Genomic DNA, 21,179 nt, shown 5'->3' on the forward strand with positions numbered 1-21,179 from the left:
AGACCAATTCCTTTAAATAACAATTACTTGACTTGAGTCGTCTCTTCACTAAAGATTTCCCTAAGTAAATTATTCTCTTTTGGCAACAATTAATGTAAAGTTATGTAATGAACTTTTGTTTTTATAATATTAATAATATACATAAAAAGACAAAACAATACATGAAAATAATTATTTCATTTTCAAGGAACCCAAACACAATAGTTCCAAGAAAGCTATGAATTAAATTGTTGATTTCATTATCCACCATATATATAATTTTCACGTTTTACTATTTTCCTCTACTCATCCCATTCCTTCTAAATTTTGTTTGAGTTACATCCTAATATTATCTGCCCAAATGAAATGATTTAAAAATAAAAGGTTATCACTCATATATTACACTACTATACAAATTATACTAAAGCATGGCCAATAAAAAAATATGAGTGGGGGTTGGTAATGTTGATTTGAAAGTCTGATAAATTTGTCTTCTTCTTTTTAATTATTAAAAATGTGTGAGACATTAGAAATTGATGTATATATAAGGGGTGTTGTGTGATTATGTAGTTGGTCACTTTTAATTAAAAGAGCAATATATATACTTCTATGGCTTCTTCATCAACTACTTTGGTTATTTCTAAGGCAGATTCAAACAACAACACTAGCAATAATATCATCACACGCATGGATTCCAAGCTGTTCCAAGCTGCAGCCAATGGAAAAATCCAAGTGTTGAAGAATATTAACCAACCAAGCCTTGACCAAATATTGACCACAGAAAAGAACACAGTTATCCATGTCAATATCACTGCTACAAAAACAAGTAGTCATAATACAACAACTTTCTTGGAATGGATACTTAGATTTGTCCACAACTGTTATTACAAACCAATGCAAGAGGAGAGTCTCCCTTACACTTGGCAGCAAGGTACGGACATGATCTTATTGTTGAGTTTCTTATTAATCGAGCTAAACTACTTGAACAATCTGATCTTGAGAAGGCCATCCTTGGTGGGGTGGATAGTAGTGATGTTGCCCAACACATGATGAGACTGAGCAACAAGGAATTGGACACTGCGTTGCACGAGGCTGTGCGTTTCAACCATCTTAAGGTTGTAAGGATTTTGACTAAACAAGACCCTTATTTCACACATTTGGCTAATGGAGCGGAAGAAACTCCGCTTTACATGGTTGTAGAGGCGGAGTACTTAGATTTGGTTGATGAAATACTAAACAATTGTTCCACACCAGCCTCTACTGGCCCTAATGGCAGAAATGTTCTCCATGCTGCAATTTTAACTGAAAATACAGGTAATAACTAATAAGTTGATTTCCTTTCTTTTACCAAACAGATTTATAATTACATACTAAGTATTTTTTTAAAAAAAAAAACAAAATGTTCAGGCCTAACAAGAAAGATTTAGGAGAACATATTAGATCTGACCAAACAAGCAGATAAGGATGGTTTCATTCCTCTGCATTATGCTGTGATGCCCACTTCGAGTTACTCGGATAATAATTTGGAGATTGTGAAGATGTTGTTAGAAAATGATGAAAGCAGTGCCTACTTCAAAGATAAAAATGGCACCACAACTCTTCAAATTGCAGCTTCCAACAGGTTTGGAGGTTATGAATTAGTGAAGGAAATTCTTTCGAAGTGTCCAGATAGCTATGAAGTTGTTGATGAGAAAGGCAAAAATTTGCTACACTATGCTGTGAGGAGACAATCTCCTTCCACATTAAAACTCATATTAGATCATTCTTCACTACTCAATAATTACCTTTTAAATAGAAAAGATAATGAAGGAAATACTCCATTGCTTCATATGCTTGCCACTTCACCATGTTATTCAGAAAACTTAGAAGTTTTGATGTCTCATCCTAAAGTGAATAAAATGTTGTTCAACCAACAAAACAAAAATATTCTAGATATGGCATATGATCTTGATTCCAGTGAATATGAGAAGGTAACTAGAACTTTTATATTTTATTTTTAATCTAGTTAGCTAGTCCTCATGTGATGATAACGCATATTAATACATGACAGAAAGGATTGCCAAAACTTTTTAGTAAAAATCCAACAATAAAGAGTTGGTTGCGAAAATCACTTGTAAGAGATGACAGAGGCGAAAAAATATTGACCGAGGCTGAGAAGAAAAAGATTGAGCAAAAAGAAAAAATAAGGACTAGAATTGCAAATATTAGAGAGTCTACTCTAGTTGCGGCTGCATTGATTGCGACAGTGACATTCACAGCAGGATTTACATTACCGGGAGGTTACATAAGCGACGAGGTTAGGCATCCACAACAAGGTAGCGCGGTTCTAAGGAATAACAGAGCATTTCAAGCCTTCATTATAACAGACACAATAGCCCTAGTACTTTCTATTACGGCTGTTTTTATCAACCTTTCCATACTATAGCATCTTTCAGTGAAGATGCAAAGGAGGAGTTTGTATCTAACTACCTCATGTCAATGGAGTTTACAATATGGGCTATGGGATTCATGGTGGTAGCATTTGTCACTGGTACCTACTCAGTGTTGTCACTTTCTAACACTCTTGCTATCACTATTTGTGTAATTGGATTATCTTTCTTCCTTCTCCTTCTCATCATAGTGAAAGGGAAAATTAGAAAGGTTCAATTCACCTTTCGACCATTTGTTTTGTACTAAATAATACGGTTTGTATTATTGTATTAAAATTTGTGATTGTAATAATTATTACAATACAAAATTCAATCAAAACATAATTTTCTGAGCATTAATCACTTTCAATCTTTGAGAGAAAGCAGGATTCTAAATATTGATATATAGGCTCCCATGAGTCATCAAATCCTAAATCTCATGTGAGCAAAACAAGACCCAAGATCACCCAACCAACTCAATCTCATGTATCTCCTGGGTTACACTTATTGTCATGATTATCAATTCAATCTCTAAAGATAAGCACTTGAACTCATATCCACTATACATGCCTATATAAGCCAAAAGCTGAGATCAACCATAAATCACAAACAATACTCTAACAAAACAACATGAGTAACTTAGTCCTTTTTTATTAGCTAATAGTATGTCTCAGTCTTCACATTACATTATTAAGAAGAACAACATAATGGCATTATTGTGAAACTCATATTAATTAATTAAACAGCACAAAGTCTTCACCTTTAAACTATTATTACCTTCCGAAAATGGTTCATCAACAGAACCATGAAAAAATTGGTAAATCTAAATGAACTACCAAATCCTATTTTAAAAGTTTTGGTTTATACCTCTTGGGTTACACTTATTGTCATGATTATTATCAGTTCAATCTTCTTAACAACATCATTCACTCACCAAACCAAAATAACTGACATTTTTCTTAGGAAACTTTTTGGTTTCTAAGGAAAACTCAAAACAAAACAAAAATGGTATCTTCTTCTAAGCTCTTCTAAGATACTCATTTGCATCTCTTTGGACTCAAATGAGAGGCAATCACAGTTCTTGCTCATCCAAATGATGATATTGTTGCTGTTCATAGTCTTAGTGAGTATTTGAATTTCATGTATACATATAAATATATATATATATATATATATATATTTATATATATTAATTCCTAGGAGAGCCTAAAGCCAAAAACAAACCAGAGATCACAAACATGAATAACTTAGTCCTTTTTTTATTAGCTATAGTATGTCTCAGTCTTCACATTACATATTCAAGAAGAACACCATAATGGCATTATTGTGAAACTTATATCAATTAAGCAAACACAAACTCTTCTTTCTTCTAAACTCTAAACAAAACCAATGAAAAAAATTGGTACAACAAAATGAAGTATAACAAACCTCATTACTCATCAAGCTGAAGAAGCTCAGCTTTCAACTGCTCAATCTTAAGTCCCATTGATCTCCTCAATGCTGCTTTCTCACTCTCTGTAACTTTTGCCAAAAGCCCTTCAAACAAGTCCAAAACTTCCTTAACTGCCGCGCGAGCACACTCGGCCTCTTCATTGAAATAAACAGTCTCTTTGGATTCCATAGCCATTTCAATCTCATCCCTTGCTTCTGCAAACTTGAGATTTATCAAGTCCACCTCTTTGTTCTGGTCCAACTCACCACCACCCGACCCACCACTGTAATTTCTCAGATTCTGCCGAGTTGAGAGCTGGGTCGAGCCGTTTGAGAGAATGGAATGGAGGAAACGGTGGATGTTTGAGATTAAAGAGGTGGGTGTACGGCCGGGCTTCGATGGGTCTGTGGCGCGTTGTGGTGAGTCGGTTGTGAACGAGTTGATGGAAAATGAAGAAGTGGGTTTTGATATTTGATTAAGAGGGTGTTCGAAAATCCATTTACGGACTGAAATCTGTGAAATCCTATGCATTTTCGTAGCCATCTTTTTTTTTCTCAGACCAATTTACAGAGAACAAAACAGGAAGAAGAAGAAGAAGAAGAAGGTTAGCTTATGCTATTCTTTTTCTGGGCTTTTAATATGGCCCAAATTGAGCTTGGACTTCTTTTTTGGGAATTTTACAAAAATACTGTTTTTGGACCAAAACTTTACAATTATACTGGAATACGGCAAAAACAACATTTTTACTGCCCCAGCCCAATTTCATTACTTTTGTACTGCCCAAGCCCAACAACATTTCATTTATACTGTGAACAGTAAAACACACGGGAAACAACCTGCTTCGTGTGTGGGGAGTCGCCGGAGACGGAAATCACCAAGAAAAAACCATTAAATCCGGCGAAGAGTTTTTTGTAAAGGAATCAGAATTGAAGAACAAGACGTACAGAAAACTGTCCCCCCAAAATAACAGAGGTAAACACAACAAAACCCAAAAAATAATTTAATTCTAAAGAAACCAAAAAAAAATAAAAAATAAAAAAAAAAACAAGATTTAGATCTGAAGTTTTTTTAAAAAAAAAACGAAAACACAAATGTGATATTCTTTAATTTATGATGCAAAAAGATAAATGAGGGTTGTTCTATTGTTAATTTGACGTTTGTAACACAAAATGATTTCGAAATTTTTTTTGATAAATTAGTACAATTATTCAAACACAAAATTAGGGTTGTTCTAATGTTATTTTGCGGTTAGTAATACAAAAACATTCCTACATATATGTATCAGACAAATATAATAATAAAAACTAACAAAAAATATAATGGGTATTTCTGTTTGGTTGTTTTTGTGTTGTTTTATCGTTGTTGTTTTATTTTTTTTATTGATTTTTTTTTTGTTGTTTTGCTATTGTTTTATTGTTGTTGTACTATTGTTTTAACATTAAATAAGACCCTGGAATGAAAGGTAATGGAACGTCTACCAGTACTCATCAAGAGCAATGGACAATGGAATGAAGATCACAATTATGTGAACTATGTGGCTAGTGGAGAATTCATACCAACAAAATGCAAGTACGAAGAGCTACTGCAAATACTGCTTACTTCATTGGGTTGCGAAAACACCAGCACAACACTACAAATACAGTACCAAGCTAAAGAAGGAATACCACCGATCAAAATATGCAACGATCGAAGCCTCTACTTTTACTTGGAATTGAAAATGAAGGAAACAGATTTCACTACATATCCACTATGTGTCAACCAGCAAAACAACAACACAACACCTGCTACAACACCAAATTCGATATCCACAACAACACCGTATGAATATAATGTGGCAATGATCGAAAACAACACAACAACGCTTGAAAACAACATAACAACAACAGAATCATACACAACGGACAAAGAAATGTAAGAAGGGGAAAAGTCAGAAACAATAGAAGATGAGGACGACAAATTCGACATAATTGACTATGCAAATCTAGTTGCTGAAGAAATGGTAGAACAACTTGAAAACACCAGTAAAAAACTGGATCCAGAAATCGACATCAACAATGCAAAGTTAATAACAGACAAGCAACACCCCGAAGTGGAAAAAGGACAGGCATACAAAGACAAAGAAACTCTAAAAAATGTCCTCAGCTACTACGCAATCAAAAACAACTTTCAGTACAAAAGTGTGGAAGTCGTGCTCTCAAGAGTACAGTCTGAAATGTGTTTACGAAAGCTGCAACTGGTCACTAAGAGCATCGAGAAATGGCCCAACAAACACATTCATAATCAGGAGGTTTGTTTTTAATAGTTTTTTAATGTTGTTTTTGTTGTCAGCCTGAACAAATGCCCTTTTTCCACAATTTGTACTGAAATACACATGTTTGATATCTGCAACAGGTTTGTTTTAATAGTTTTTTAATGTTGTTTTTGTTGTTTTTTTGTTTCAATAGGTTCTCAAATATGCACACATGCCCCATAAATATTAGGCATGAAGACCAAAGGCAAGCAACATCGAAACTGATAGGGGAATGCATAAAACCGAAGTTCTTGAACATAAAGACCAAGGCAACAGCGATGGACATAAAAGGGGAGTTGAAATACAGATTTGGCATCAAAATGAACTATATGAAAGCTTGGAGAAGTAAGGAACATGCAAGAACGACTTGAGAGGTAATGCTAGTGACTCGTACATGCCTAATACCGAGTTTCTTACACATGGTGGAAAAAACAAACCCCGGATCATTTGTCAATCCGAAACGGCGAGAAGACAACAAACTTTGCTCTTTGTTTTCATGGCGTTGGATGCATCCATAAAAGGGTGGGGAGCATGCAGACCGATAGTTGTTGTGGACGGAACATTCCTCAAAGCAGCTTATGGGGGAACTTTGTTGTGCGCATGCACACAAGATGCAGCAGGTCATATTTTTCCACTAGCGTTTTGTGTTGCAGATTCTGAGAATGACCAATCTTGGAAATGGTTCTTCAAAAAATTTAAAGAAGCATATGGGGTACGGGAACACCAATGCCTAATTTCAGACAGGAATGAAAGCCTCATCAAAGCAGCAAGAGAAATCTATCCAGAAATTGCACACGCTATCGCGGTTACCACATTTTGAGCAACCTTAAAACAAGCTTCAAACAACATGCTGCCAAATACAATCTGCCATTCTTTGGAGCAGTCAAAGCCTACACAGAAAAGCAATTCGAGTTCCACATGGCTGAATTGGATGGATTGGACAAACGCATAAGACCTTACCTAAAAAAAATCGGTTATGAAAAGTGGTCAAGAATTCATAGCCAAAACAAGAGGTATTCCACAATGACCTCAAACATATCAGAATCACTGAACGCTGCAAATTTGGCAGCAAGGGAGCTACCAATTACAACGCTGCTAGAATGCTTGAGAGCATTGGTGCAACAATGGACCCATACTAATAGGACAAAAGCACAAAACACCTTCACTAAGCTATCACCAATTGGAGAAGACATACTGTTGAAAAATTACACATACTCACTGAATCTGGAGGTAAAAGGTGTTGTTGTAGTGTTGTTTTAATAGTTTTGTATTGTTGTTGTAGGAATTACAGCTATGTTTGTTTTTTTTTTTTGTAATAAAATTTAAAACAGGTTAAAGCAACAACAGATTACTTGTTTGAGGTAACAAGAATGAAAGAATCGTGGGAAGTAGACCTAGAAAAAAGAACATGCACGTGCAACAGGTTCCAAATAGATGAAATGCCATGCGGGCACGCTGTGGCCGTGATGAGGGAGATGAACATGGACCCGTACACCTACTGTTCAGATTACTACACAAAAAAAAAAATTGGCTGGCAACTTATTCAGGGACAGTTTACCCAATAGGACAACAAAGTGAGTGGGAGGTATCGGAAGAAGTGAAGAATATTATAGTCTTGCCTCCATATGAAAGAGTAAAATCAGGAAGACCAAAAACATTAAGAAGGAAGGCTGGATGGGAAAAGGATCAACACAACAAGTGCAGCAAATGTGGTGAACTGGGGCATAACAAAAGAACATGCAGCAGAAGACGTAGAAGGGAATAAAAACAACAACAGAACAACAGTGGAAAAACAAAAGAAAACTACACATACGTTTTGAGAATGAGATATTGAGGAATTTAAATTTCTGAAATACAAAGGGAATACAGTTTTTATTTGAAAAACATTGATTACATTGGGAATTGTTGATACTTTAGATTGGATATTAAAAGATGTTGGATACTAAATTGAATATATATATGAAGTTTGTTATTGAAACAGTTTGTGTTTTTAATACTGAAATGAATATTTGTATTCAAAAAAATAGAGAAACTATAAGAAAAAAAAAACAAAAAAAGAAGGGATGTGAAATGAAAAAATTAACAACTTTAACATACCAACTTGTTTGTACATACGAAGAATAAGAAAAAACATACAAAAATAAAGATTACATATTGTCCACACAAAACGTAAGGAAACATAACAGAACACCAATGTTTGTTTACGAAAAACAACATAAAAAAACATAAAAACAACATTAAAAAACTATAAGAACAATGACAGTCTGATTGAAAAAATAAATCACTTCTTGGGAAGGCTGGGAGGGGCCTCAGATTCACTTTCAATGTTCTCAGTTTGCTTCTTCATGCCATATTGATAAAATAACACAGCCAAACGATCGCGGTGAATTTCCACATCAAAATCAGAGGATGGGATGGGTTTGCCATCAATGAAATACTCAGCAAATGATGCTACAAAAACACCACAATCACTGGAAAAAAAAAACAACAAGAAAACACAAAAACAGACACTATGAGAACACTAATAAAAAACAAAGTCAAATAACAATAAAATAAAAATACAAAAAACCAATGAAAAACATTGAACACTAAACATAAAACTTACGCTGTGACCTGCTCGGGTAAACCATCAACAGCAACAATAGGGAACGGTTCCATAGTGCTAAACTTAGCTTCGTTACGAAGGCCTTTGAAATCTAACATAGAGAAGTAATATGGTAAAATAACAGAAAAAGGCTTGCAAGCCTCTTTTGCAGCTGTCATATACCTTCCAGAACGCAATGAATTGTACAGATATATATCCGCCTGTCAACTATGTTTAGACGACCACAAATCCAATGATCCTGTAATTTTACATTGATAGGCATAACAACATGATCAACCAAATGCCAAGGAGTGGCACATAATATCTTACCACCTTGAATGTACTGGGCCACATTGTGAGAAAGAGACAACACAGATATATCGTTGTTTTTCTCAACAAACTTCTCATACAAACTTGTTATGCTAGAACAAAAGAGGCAATCAGTTGTGGTGACTTTGATTTTCGGCTCGGCTGAGTACATTATTTTCTTACGGAGATAATAGAAAATGATGTCAATGTGCTGAACAAAAAAAAAAGTAAAAAAACATTCAAACTTATAAAAAAACTAACAGAAAAACATTAAAAAAAAATAATAAAAAAAAACAATATGTAAATAATAATAATAATAAAAAAAAACTTACAGAATTGGTAAGGAAACAATTAGGGTAGGCAAGGTTGTGAAACCACATCTTGTTGCTAATATCCTCAACACCAAAACGAAAAGGCGAAAATATTGTGTCCTTACCCTTACAATACACATTAGTTGTTGTGCTAAAAAAAACAAATAAAAAAATATCAAAACACAAATAAAAAAATAAAAAATAAATGGAAAACGATAAGAGATATATAACTGTCAAACTCAGATTTATGCTTTCTAAGACCTGTATCAACCCACTTGACAAACTCAGCTTCCAATTGCGGATCGACAGGTTCACCAATCTTGTTGTCCAACAGGCACAAACCACGCACATATTTAACGACCTTATACACAGAATCGTCAGGAGAAACTGAGGATGAACCTGATTTAGATGCACCAGAAGCAAGCTCAATGAATGGGGATTTCAAAACAGCTCCTTTCTTCCGATCCCTCTTTTGAGGACGTAAAATAGGCGTCTCTTGAAAAACAACCATTTCAAGATCAGTCTTCTCATAAGTCTCAACAGAAGCAGGGGCATGAGTTGAAAAACCAATCTAAAAAAGAAAAAGGAAAAAAAAAGATTTTTTTTAAATTTCAAATAGTACAATCAAAACACCATAAAAACAACAATAGAATACCATATAAATACAAATTACAAAGGAACAAAAACAGAAACACAAACCAAATTCTCCACAGCTTTAACAGCAGATGCAATTGTTGCATCAACATCAATGTTCTCCTCCCCACCTTGAGACTGTTCAGGCTGAAACACAGAAATCCACACAAAAAAGCACAAAAAAAAAAATGATGTCCAAACAAGAAATACACCTGTTTGATCTCTGCAAGAGGTTGCACAGGGTCAGAATTCTTGGCATCATCCACCTTGCCGGTATCATCATCCCTCGAAACAACTTCGGGGACAACAACACCCTCATCGTTACGAACATCGCCTGTGTGAGCCTCATCCTGACCAGCACCAACACCATCTCCACCCAGATCATCATCATCATCATCAGTTTCATCGTCATGATGATCATCTCCTTTGTCATCGTCGAATTTATCATCCTCGTCTTCCTCCGAAGTGGAATCTTCATCATCCTCATTTTCTGAAGTACGAAGAGCATCTTCAGATTGAGATCCATTGTGAGTAAGACCACCTTGGGATGACTGAGAACAAAAAAAAACTTAAAAAATTAATTTACTGTATAAAATAACATAAAAACACTACTAAAAAAATAACAGAAAAAGTAATGACAATTAAAAAAACACCTCAATAAGAATGTCCAGCTTCTTGTTCATCTCAGCAACAGATTTCATAAGTATCCCTTGCTGGCTGACAACAACAGATAAACACTTTTTAAATTCCTCAAACTCAACTCGGGAGACATTCTCATGAGCAGATGATGAAGAAGCACCCATGAAGCCAGGTTGACCAGCAGGCTTGGAACCACCTTTAATTTTGAATTTTACAGCCTCGGGAGTAGTCTCACCAGAGAAAAAATCAGTGAGGCTCAAACTCAATCTCTCAACGGAAGTTGGAGTGATGTTTCTTAATTTTAACTGAAACAACAAAAACCAACAAAAAACAATATGCACATGAAACTGAAATTATAAAATAACAACAACAATCAAAACATAAAGTATAAATAATGTACACAAAAACAACATTAAAACAACAGTGGAAATAGTGTAAAAAACAACTTGAATACCTCTTTCAAAGACCGATCGAAAATGAGGGTGTTCATGACATCCATTTTCACCATACCCTCCTTGTCCTTGGGTAATTTAGGCCAATTCAAAATCCTTGGAATGCCAACATTTGAGTACAACGACAGTTTCCCAATAACATACGGGCAACACTCGAAAAACCAGAATTGAATAGCCAAAGGAAAACCCAATAACCTGTAATACCCACCATCCTCGTCACTACGAACTACCCTCTTATAACCAGAATCTATCTTACCCTTCAAAGAATGCATAGTGATATCAAAACAATGCTTGCCCTAACCAAATTCATTATATCGACCACTATCGACAACATCTATTTCCTCAGACGAAACAACTTTACCCGGGGGACCACCTAACAAATAACACTGCACAAAATACAATACAACCAACTTGACTGCAAGATCGTCGTTATCCTTAAGATTGTCAGCAATAAAAGCAGTCTGAATAGCACCCTTGGTAATTTTTTTGTACCCCTTAAAACAATGTTTGACCAATTCATTATCATCTTGCTTAAACTGATAAAAATCTGAATCAACATGACAATCTAACCCCGTGACCAACGCAAACTCTTCGATACTAAACCTAAGGTATTTCCCTTGGACACAAACCCAAAACTCCAACCCATTAGTCTGCTGAACCTCCCTCAACAGCAAACAATGAAGCAATTGGTAATGAATTATGTACTCCGGAATCCGAAGAAAATAACCAAACATAGATTTTGAAAAAATTTCCAATTGGCTTTCAGTTAGAATTCTCTTAATGTCTCCAAGTACAGAGTAATACCCAGATGTTACTACTCTAGAATGATAGAATTGAGATCGGGTGTACTTGCATTCCCAATCCTAAAAAACAGAACAATAAAAACACTGATAAAACACCATAAAACACTACGAAAATAACAACAACAAAAACACAATAAAAAAAACATAGAACAGAATGCATAACATGACAAACCTCAACAATCCTATTAACAGGAATTTCTTCAGAAACACCTGATGATGGCAACACCTTTACAGGGGATTTACCCTTGCCCTAAAATAAAACAAAACAACACCAACAAAACAACAAATAAAAAATTAACAAAAACACATAAATAAATCAAACAAGATATATAAAACCATTACAAATACAGAGACAAAAACAAACAAATACCCAGATATATGAACTTCAAAAATCGAATTTAACAAAAAAAACAAAAAACCTCAAAAACAACAACAGATAAATAGTAAAATACCTTAACAGAAACAGGCGACTTAAGAAATTCAGAATCCAACTCAAAATCTGAGTCTGAATTTTCAACAACAGTTCGAGGTCTTTTTCCTCGAGTGTTCTTCGAAGGTCCGGCAATGATTTTTCTTTTGACAGAAGGGGAAGTGGGGCTAGGAGGGTTCTCTTTCAGATTTTTTTTACCCATTTTTGATTTGGGTCTGGTTTTCTGCGATTGTTTTGTGGGTTTTGTAACTTTAGCCGGAGATGGTGATGAACGAGTAACGGCCATTATCAAGAACTATGAAGGTATTTATAGACAAAAATAATAAAAATGGGAGGGAAAATGAGAGGGAAGTTTAAGAAAGTGGGATGGGATTTGAAATTTTTTAAAATGAAAAAACCACCCACTACTACAACCGTATAAGAAAACTGAAAATGGGAAAGAAGATGAACAGTTGAGGGGAGAGAGATTTACAATTACAAAATTTATATTCGAAAATAATAAAAAAAAATAAAAGAAAAATACAAAAGTACACTACCTTTTGATAAGAACACATAACCGTCAAATCAAACAATTAAAAATAATTTTTTTTAAAAAAAAAAAAACGTGGCAAAACCCTATCGTGACAAGTGGCAATGACCAGCCCCTTACACGGCTAAAGTTTCAAGGCAGTAAACTGCCAAAAAAAAAAACAGTATAAATGTTGTTTCCAGCGTGGCACAGTATAAATGAAATAAAATGGGAAAAATCAGTAGTGGGTGTAAATTTCCCTTCTTTTTTTTTGTGGGTGGAGGGGGGGAGATTATTTCACAAATACACAATAACAAAAAAAAAATTTACAAAAATACGATTTCACGTAATTCTAAATATTTTTACGATTTTCTTGATTTTATTTACATAAAATACGTTCTTTTTATATTGTACTCTTATTAATTTGTTGTTGATATTTTTGTTGTTGTTTTGATGTTATTTTCATGTTACTTTTATGTAGTTTTCTTTTATTTTGGTGTTATTTTTATAAAAAACTGTAAAAATATAAGAAAAATTCTGTAAACGTAAAAATGTAATTTTTTTTTACAAAAAATAGTGTCTTATGTAATTATTCTTTTTTTTGGGTTCATAAATATGAGAAAATTTAATGGAGTTTATTTTGTATGACATAAATAAATAATACAAAAAGAATACATGATTAAAAAATAATTAAAGTTTAAAATATAAAAAATAAAAAAAAAATTGATAAAACTTCCAATAATAAGTATCGCCGAAAAGGTCACTGGTACCGAAAAAATTGGAAAAGTCACCAGAAAAGATAAAGTCACTGGAAAAATCATCGGAAAAGTTACTGAAAAAGTCACCGCAAAAGTCACCGTCTTCAAAAAAATCACTGGAAGTAGATGTCTTAGATATAAATTAAAATAAAATTACCCCATATACTATTTTTTTAATTTTTTTTTTAAAAAAAAAAATTTACGGTTTGGGCTGCTCTGGTGGTTTCTATATGAGTTGTTATGTGGATTTTGGTTGCAATTTAGGTTGCTCCGTTAGTTGCTATGGGGGTTTCTATGTGGAATTCTGTAAAAATACAAAAAAAAAAAAAACTATTTTAAAGTGTAAAAATAAAAAAGATCCTAAATTAAAATAGAATCGATTCTATAACATAATGGATAAAAACAAATAACACATAATAACTCAAAACCAGGTATAATTAAGTAAATCAGTTCTATAACATAATGAATAAAAATAAAAATACAAAATAACTCAAACTAGTTATAATTAAAATAGAACTAGTTCAATCACAGTGTTATAATAAATAAAAACAAATATCACGAAATAACTCAAACTAATTATAATTGAAATAGAACTGGTTCTATAACATAAGGAGTACAAACAAATAACATAAAATAACTCAAACCGTTTATAATTAAAAAATAAAGAGAAAATTAATTTCTAAAACACTGCAACATGAATTAAAATTCAAACTAGTTCAACAACAAGTTAAGTAAAAACATATAACGCATAATACCTCAGAAATTAGTTATAATTAAAAAAAATAGTGGGAATTAATTACAAAAATAAAATAAATAAAAAATTTCAAAAGTATAAAACAACAAAACAATAGTCTATCATGTTTATTAAAGATACATTTTTATGAATAAAAAATTTCAAAGCGTAAAAATGAAAAAATTACTTATTTTTGTTAGTTTTTTCAAATTCTTAGTTTATTATGTAAATTTTTCATATTTTATTTAGTACTCTTTTCAACTTGAGTTTTTTTTTTTATCTTGGATTCTGGTTTTTTGTAGTTTGGATGAGACCAAGACTTTTCCTAATAGAGTAATTTGCGACATAACTCCCATAAGTGTTTAGTTTATTGCAACTAATTTCAAATTCTAAAATATTGGTGGTAAAACCTCTTAAACTTATGTTTTGTTGGCACTTAGCCCTATCCATTCATTTTTAATTGCCACGTTGGACTATCCATATATACATAGGGTATTGTGTTGGAATTTATTTTGCCAGGACCTTAGATCTACTCACAAGTATGTTGTTTAACACCCTAAATATGAACTTTCTAAAACGATAATTAAACACATATAAAGTTAAGAAAACCTTACATCGGTTGCAGCGGAATAATATGTCTCCTTCCACTCAGATCTCTAACCCTTGTATCCTTTCTGTCGCAGAGTATTATCAAGATCTGAGTTCGAATGTCCTTCTCTTTGAATGTGATCCTTCACAGTCTTCCAATCTATGATTGAGGTACCACTTGCTGTGTGTGGGCACTACTCTATCACTAGAGGGTTCGAAATTGTGAAGAAGAAAAGAGAGAGAGGTAGAGTCGGCTGTAGAAAGAGAAAGAGGAAGGCTCAATTTTTCTGAAAAAAAAAAGGCAATCTTTGATTTTCTGACAAAAATCATATTTTTGACTGAGCCATCACTTTCTATTTATAGGCAACTACTAGGTTTAGGTTAGTAATTATTTGACATTAAAATAATGAAAATATTAATTGAAAAAAAGCCTATCAAGTGGCCGACCATAGGTGTTATTGGGCCTCACTTTGTTTTTGCAGTTTTCACAATTTTTATTTCTATTTTCTCAAAAACGCTAATTTTCTAATTCTAACCATTTAAATGCCAAAACTAATTATTTAATAACTAAAATAGATTATTAAATAATATTGTCATTTAATATAATTATTAATTAGACATATAGAGTCTCTTAATTAATAAATAAACCTAGAATCTCTTTTCTTTACAATTTCACCCCTGCTAAGTGAAAATTCACAAATTAGACATAGTCTAACTTTAGAATTATAATTGATTAATAATAAATAAGTTATTGAGTCTTACAAGCAGTATGGTCTCAACTAGAATGGGGACCATGGATCTATATGATGAGCTTCCAATAAGCGAACCGAATTTACTAAGTAAATCCCCACTTATTAATTCCTCGTTGAATCCACTCTTAGAACTTGGAATTGCACTCTCAGACTTATATAGAGCATGTTGGAAATTATTTTACCAGGATCTTAGATCTACTCACAAGTATGTTGATTAACACCCTAAATATGAACTTTCTAAAACGATGAAATAAACACATATAAAGTTTAGGAAACCTTACATTGGGTGCAGAGGAATAATATGACTCCTTCCGTTCAGATATCTAGCCCTTGATTCCTTTCTGTAGCAGAGCATTATCAATATCTGAACCTGGATCTCTTTCTCTAATTCTTTAGTGCTGAAACTCCTTCTTGTTGAAAGTCTTTCTTCACGATCTTCCTCACTATGATTGAGGTATCACTTGCTGTGTGTGGGCACTCACTCATTCACTCAAGGAATTCAAAATATTGAAGAAGAAAAGAAGAGGGAAGTGGCGGCTAAAGATAGGGAGAGAGAGAGGCTCAGTTTTTTCTAAATTGTAATTTTCCTGAAGCCTTCACTATCTATTTATAGCATTCCACTAGGGTTAGGTTTGAATTATTTGGCATTAAAATAATGAAAATATCAGTTTAAATTCCCTACAAAAGTGGCCAGCCCTATACAAGTGGATTTGGGCCTCACTTTTTGCAATTTTGCAGTTTTATCTTTTCTACATCTCATTTTCTCAAAAACGCCAATTTTCTAATTCAACCATTTAAATGCCAATTCTAACTATTTAATAACTATAAATAATTATTAAATAATATTTTCATTTATCATATTTATTAATTGAACCATGCAAAGTATCATAATTAACAAATATGCCCCTAAAGCTCTTTCTTTACAATTTCGCCCTTACTTAGTGAAAAAATTCACAAATAGACATAGTCTAATTTGAGAATTATAATTGATTAATCAAAACCAATTATATGAGTCTTACAAGCAATATTATCTCAACTAGTGCGGGGACCATGGGTCTATATAACCGAGCTTCCAATAAGCAGATCTAGAATTTATTACTAAAATTCACTAACTTATTAATTCTTCGTTGAATCCACGCATAGAACTTAGAATTGCACTCTCAGTATATAGAATGCTCTATATGTTCCTGTTGGGTTTTATGCCCTAAATAAAACTCATTTCATATAATCAGATTTACTTATTAATAAAGATCAAAAATAACATTTTATGTTGCATGGTTCACATGATTTATTTCATGATTATATGTATATAATGTATGAATTCTTTTTAAGTCCAGAACATATGAGTTGGTTAAAGATTATAGTGTTGTCAGCACAGTGGAATATAATCTTTATTATATGTTCAAAAGTTAATTCCCTGATTTGTCAGAACACTGGATTTAGACTGACATGGTATAATCAGCGATAGGTATTCTTACACCTTGGAAAAGTGTTATGTCCTTTCCAGGACATTGGCAAAGTTTACCAGTATCGGATGCATGGAGTATGCATTGGAATGGACCGATATTGAACTTTGAATTAGATTTTGAAACTTACCGTAAACATCTATTCAATTCAATATCATAAGTTGATCCTAGATCACATGATCGAAATCCTGATATGGTTAGGCTCAATTTCAAGAGTATTATTCGTGTTCTTTGATTTGTTAGTTAAGCCTAATCTTTAGTCTGGGCAATACGTACATTTTGGGAACACGGTAGTGCAATTGAGTGGGAGCGCTAACATAAATATGGAATCTATAGCTTCTATTTGGCAAATAGAAGTAAAGGATGATTTCCTTCGAGCTTAACCAAACGAAGATAAATGGTGGAGATCTCATTTCACTTAGGTGAAATATCATTTATACAGGGTTAAGTGTTTTAAGGATAAAATACATTGTAGGGTGTTACGGTAATTTAATCCCTGTACAGTGTAAATCATCTATATAGAGGATCATTGATCACATTAGGGTTATAACAATGGATAACTAATGACGTGTCTATATCGTGGAACATATAGAGCGTTTCTATATGACTGAGAGTGCAATTCCAAGTTCTAAGTGTGGATTCAATGAGGAATTAATAAGTTAGGGAATTTACTTGGTAAATTCGGTTCGACTTATTGGAAGCTCGGTTATATAGACCCATGGTCCCCATACTAGTTGAGACCATACTGCTTGTAAGACTCAGTTAATTGATTTTAATTAATCAATTATAATTCTAAAAGTTAGACTATGTCTACTTTATGAATTCTCACAGTTTAAGGATGAAATCGTAAAGAAAAGGGTTTCTAGGTTTAATTATTAATTAAGAGACTTTGTATGTCTAATTAATAATTATTTTAAATGAAAATATTATTTAATAATCTATTTTAGTTATTAAATAATTAGTTTTGGCATTTAAATGATTAGAATTGGAAAAATGGCATTTTTTGAGAAATAGAAATAAAATTGAGGAAACTGCAAAATCCAAGTGAGGCCCATTTCCCTCTATGGCCGAGCACTCCCTTTGTGTTTCCCAATTATTATTTTTATTTTTTTAATTGTCATGTAATTGCTAATCAAAGCCCAGCTATAATAGGAAAGTGGTGAATCACACTAAATAAGGCAGTTAATCAATTACACAGTAAAAGAGGAAACTGTTTATTTGGAAAGTTGTGCTCTCCCTTTTCCCTATATAAAGCAACCTTGTTCTCTTCTCTTGTATGGATGAAAAGCCACGAAATTAAGAGAGAAAAATAGAGAGAAATTTCGAAATCCTTGTGAGATGAGTAGTGCCCACACACATCAAGTGGTATCTCAATCATAGTATGGAAGACTATGGAATTTCTGCATCAAACAAGGAGAAAAGAAGATCCAGGTTCAGATCTTGGTGATGCTCTGCTACAGAAAGGAATCAAGGGCTAGAGATCTGAACGGAAGGAGTCATATTATTCCGCTGCACCCACTGTAAGGTTTTCTAACTTTATATGTGTTTATTTTCATTGTTTTAGAATTCATATTAGGTTGTTAATCCAACATACTTGTTAGTAAATCTAGATCCTGGTAAAATAATTTCCAACAGTTCCACCATATAGACACATCATTAGTTATCCATTGTTATAATCCTAATTTGATCAATAATCCTCTATATGAATGATCTACACTGTAAAGGGATTAGATTACCGTTACACCCTACAATGTATTTAATCCTTAAAACACTTAACTCCGTATAAATGATATTTCAGCTTATATGAAATGAGATCTCCACCATTTATTTTCGTTTGGTCAAGCTCGAAGGAGATCATCCTTTACTTACTATTCGCCAGATAGAAGCTATAGATTCCATGTTTATGTTAGCGCTCCCACTCAATTGCACTACCGTGTTCTCAAAATGTACGTATCACCCTGACCTAACAGTAGGCTTAACTAACAAATCAAAGAACACGAATAGCCTCTCGAGATCGAGCCTAATCATAACAGGATTAAGATCATTTGATCTAGGATCAACTAGGCGATATTGACTTGAATAGATATTACGGTAAGTTTAATAAATCTAAGTCAAAGTTCAATATCGGTCCCTTCCGATGCATACTCCATGCATCCAACCTGAGCTTTACTTTAACCAATGCTCTGGAAAGAACATAACACTTCTCCAAATGCAAGTAAACTCTGTTGTAGATTATCATATCAGTAAAACTCTATGTCTGATAAATCTAGGAAACTTTATTCACATAGTCATGTTTACTTTCCAATGTGTTGACAGCACAATAAACAGGATCAAGTATGTGAAAAGGTTTCAGATGAATTTATACATTATGTACATATAATCATGAAATAAATCATGTGAACCATGCAACATTAAATGTTATTTCTGATCTATATTAATAAGTAAATCTGATTATTTTGAAATGAGTTTTATTTAGGGCATAAAACCCAACAGATCATTCTATATGTTTCACGATATAGATATGCTATCTCATTTAACCATTGTTATAATCTTAATGTGATCAAAGACCCTCTATATAGATGATTTACATCGAGATGGGATAAATTTACCATTTTCACCCCTCAATGTATTTGGCCCTTTAAAACACTTAACTACCTGTAAATGATGTTTTAGTGATCTAAGAAATAGTCACTGAAACAAGAGCTCATCCATTTACTTCTATTTAGCTAAGCTCGAAGGGAATCATCACTTGACTTCTATACACGAGTAGAAGCTATAGATTCCATATTTATGTTTAGCGCTCCCACTCAATCATACTATCATGTTCCCAAAATATACGTATCACCCTGACCCAAAAGTAGGCTTAACTAATAAATCAAAGAACATGAATAACACTCTTGAGTTGAGCCTCAGCATATCAGGATTTAGATTCTTTTAATCTAAGATCAACTACTGATATTGACTTGGAAAGATACAACGGAAAGTTTATAATATCTTAACTAGGTTCAATATCGGTCCAGTCTAATGTATACTCCATACATTCGAAACCAGTATACTTTACCAATGTCCTGGAAAGAACATAACACTTACTCCAAGTGTAAGTACACATCATCGCTGATTATCACATCGGTGTAAATCCAAAACACTGATGAAATAGGGACTAAGACTTTTGAATCATATAATCACAATCACATTCCACTGTGTTGACAATACTGTAATTGTGAATAAATATATGTTCTGGACTTAACAGATTTTGTGCATATATTAAACATATTAAACCATAAGCATGAAAAATTCATGCAAACATAAATCACTTCAAATTTCTTAGATTGATAACTAATAAGATTGTAATGGGTTTTATTTAGGGCACAAAACCCAACAAACTCCCACTTGCACTAACATAAAACAAACTGTGCATTTCAATCAATCTTTTGTCTTGATCTTCAGATCAGTGTAGTATATTTGAATCCACCCAAACTTTTAGAAAAAAGTTCATAAAAACATTATGAAACATCCTTTACTATATGTTTTACTCATCAAGGAATACAGAAATCCTTACTGCTTTTTAAGTACATCTGAATTAACAGAAGACATATCTCTCATATTTTAAAATTTGGAACTGAGATAATGCAGTGTAGAATTTTCTTCAGAAAAATAACTTTTTGGTAATTTCGAATTTACAAAGTTATAAATCTTCTACGAGTAAAACTTGAATTATTATAGAATAACTCCTCCACCCCGTAGTAACCACCATTTCAAAATATTGAATGAGTTGGGGTAGATATAAGGATAACTAATATACAGTTCCAAATTGCAGCTGGTATTGGAAAAAGGTAGTCGAGGCCAAAGAGAAAGTGAAGATTTTGCGCATTGTGATCAATTTACTAAAGGAGAGTACAAAATTGCAGATGGCTACAAGATGTTGACTCCCCAACAGCAGCAAGTTCATTGGTGTAAAGAGGTATGGTGCAAACTTAATATCCCAAAACATAGCTTTGTGTTGTGGCTAGCTACACTTGATAGATTAAAAACTAGGAATCGGCTATACACTTTCAAAATAATAGATAGCCCTTGTGTATTTTCTGCAATGTTGCAGTAGAAACA

At 33.2% G+C, this 21,179-nt stretch overlaps 4 protein-coding genes across 7 annotated transcripts; 2 read left to right on the forward strand and 2 right to left on the reverse strand.

The window, feature by feature from the left end:
- The first annotated feature begins 551 nt into the window (after positions 1-551).
- On the forward strand, positions 552-2,745 carry LOC115695674 (ankyrin repeat-containing protein ITN1). The gene is made up of 3 exons (XM_061107162.1): positions 552-1,293; positions 1,387-1,949; positions 2,030-2,745. The coding sequence occupies exons 2-3, from the start codon at positions 1,473-1,475 to the stop codon at positions 2,402-2,404; spliced, it is 852 nt and encodes a 283-aa protein (XP_060963145.1). The 5' UTR covers positions 552-1,293; positions 1,387-1,472; the 3' UTR covers positions 2,405-2,745.
- On the forward strand, positions 589-1,304 carry LOC133032239 (protein ACCELERATED CELL DEATH 6-like). The gene is made up of 2 exons (XM_061106116.1): positions 589-780; positions 846-1,304. The coding sequence occupies exons 1-2, from the start codon at positions 589-591 to the stop codon at positions 1,302-1,304; spliced, it is 651 nt and encodes a 216-aa protein (XP_060962099.1).
- On the reverse strand, positions 751-4,415 carry LOC115698668 (embryogenesis-like protein). 2 transcript variants are annotated; one of them, XM_061107167.1, is made up of 2 exons: positions 3,816-4,415; positions 751-1,281 (listed from the first exon to the last, which is right to left on the reverse strand). In XM_061107167.1, exon 1 carries the CDS (start codon positions 4,360-4,362, stop codon positions 3,820-3,822), a length of 543 nt encoding a protein of 180 aa, XP_060963150.1. In that variant the 5' UTR covers positions 4,363-4,415; the 3' UTR covers positions 751-1,281; positions 3,816-3,819. The 2 variants fall into 2 exon arrangements, with proteins under 2 accessions (XP_060963150.1, XP_030481665.2); XM_030625805.2 differs by having other exon boundaries at positions 751-1,863.
- A 2,503-nt stretch (positions 4,416-6,918) lies between these two features.
- On the reverse strand, positions 6,919-13,825 carry LOC115710708 (uncharacterized). Of its 3 annotated transcripts, none has more exons than XM_061107165.1 (3): positions 11,040-13,821; positions 10,782-10,890; positions 6,919-10,093 (listed from the first exon to the last, which is right to left on the reverse strand). In XM_061107165.1, the coding sequence occupies exons 1-3, from the start codon at positions 11,307-11,309 to the stop codon at positions 10,089-10,091; spliced, it is 384 nt and encodes a 127-aa protein (XP_060963148.1). In that variant the 5' UTR covers positions 11,310-13,821; the 3' UTR covers positions 6,919-10,088. The 3 variants fall into 3 exon arrangements, with proteins under 3 accessions (XP_060963148.1, XP_060963149.1, XP_060963147.1); XM_061107166.1 differs by having other exon boundaries at positions 10,821-10,890; positions 11,040-13,657; XM_061107164.1 differs by lacking the exon at positions 6,919-10,093 and having other exon boundaries at positions 10,106-10,890; positions 11,040-13,825.
- Between the last annotated feature and the right edge of the window lie 7,354 nt (positions 13,826-21,179).

Source organism: Cannabis sativa, chromosome X (assembly GCF_029168945.1).
Source record: "Cannabis sativa cultivar Pink pepper isolate KNU-18-1 chromosome X, ASM2916894v1, whole genome shotgun sequence".
NCBI lineage: Eukaryota > Viridiplantae > Streptophyta > Magnoliopsida > Rosales > Cannabaceae > Cannabis > Cannabis sativa.

Coding starts and splice junctions, on each gene's coding strand:
- LOC115698668 (XM_061107167.1), bottom strand. CDS start 4,362: ATGGCTACGAAAATGCATAGGATTTCACAGATTTCAGTCCGTAAATGG.
- LOC115710708 (XM_061107164.1), bottom strand. CDS start 11,309: ATGCATTCTTTGAAGGGTAAGATAGATTCTGGTTATAAGAGGGTAGTT. Junction 10,891..11,039: donor TCGATCGGTCTTTGAAAGAG/GTATTCAAGTTG, acceptor TTGTTGTTTCAG/TTAAAATTAAGAAACATCAC.
- LOC133032239 (XM_061106116.1), top strand. CDS start 589: ATGGCTTCTTCATCAACTACTTTGGTTATTTCTAAGGCAGATTCAAAC. Junction 781..845: donor AAAAGAACACAGTTATCCAT/GTCAATATCACT, acceptor ATGGATACTTAG/ATTTGTCCACAACTGTTATT.
- LOC115695674 (XM_061107162.1), top strand. CDS start 1,473: ATGCCCACTTCGAGTTACTCGGATAATAATTTGGAGATTGTGAAGATG. Junction 1,950..2,029: donor ATTCCAGTGAATATGAGAAG/GTAACTAGAACT, acceptor AATACATGACAG/AAAGGATTGCCAAAACTTTT.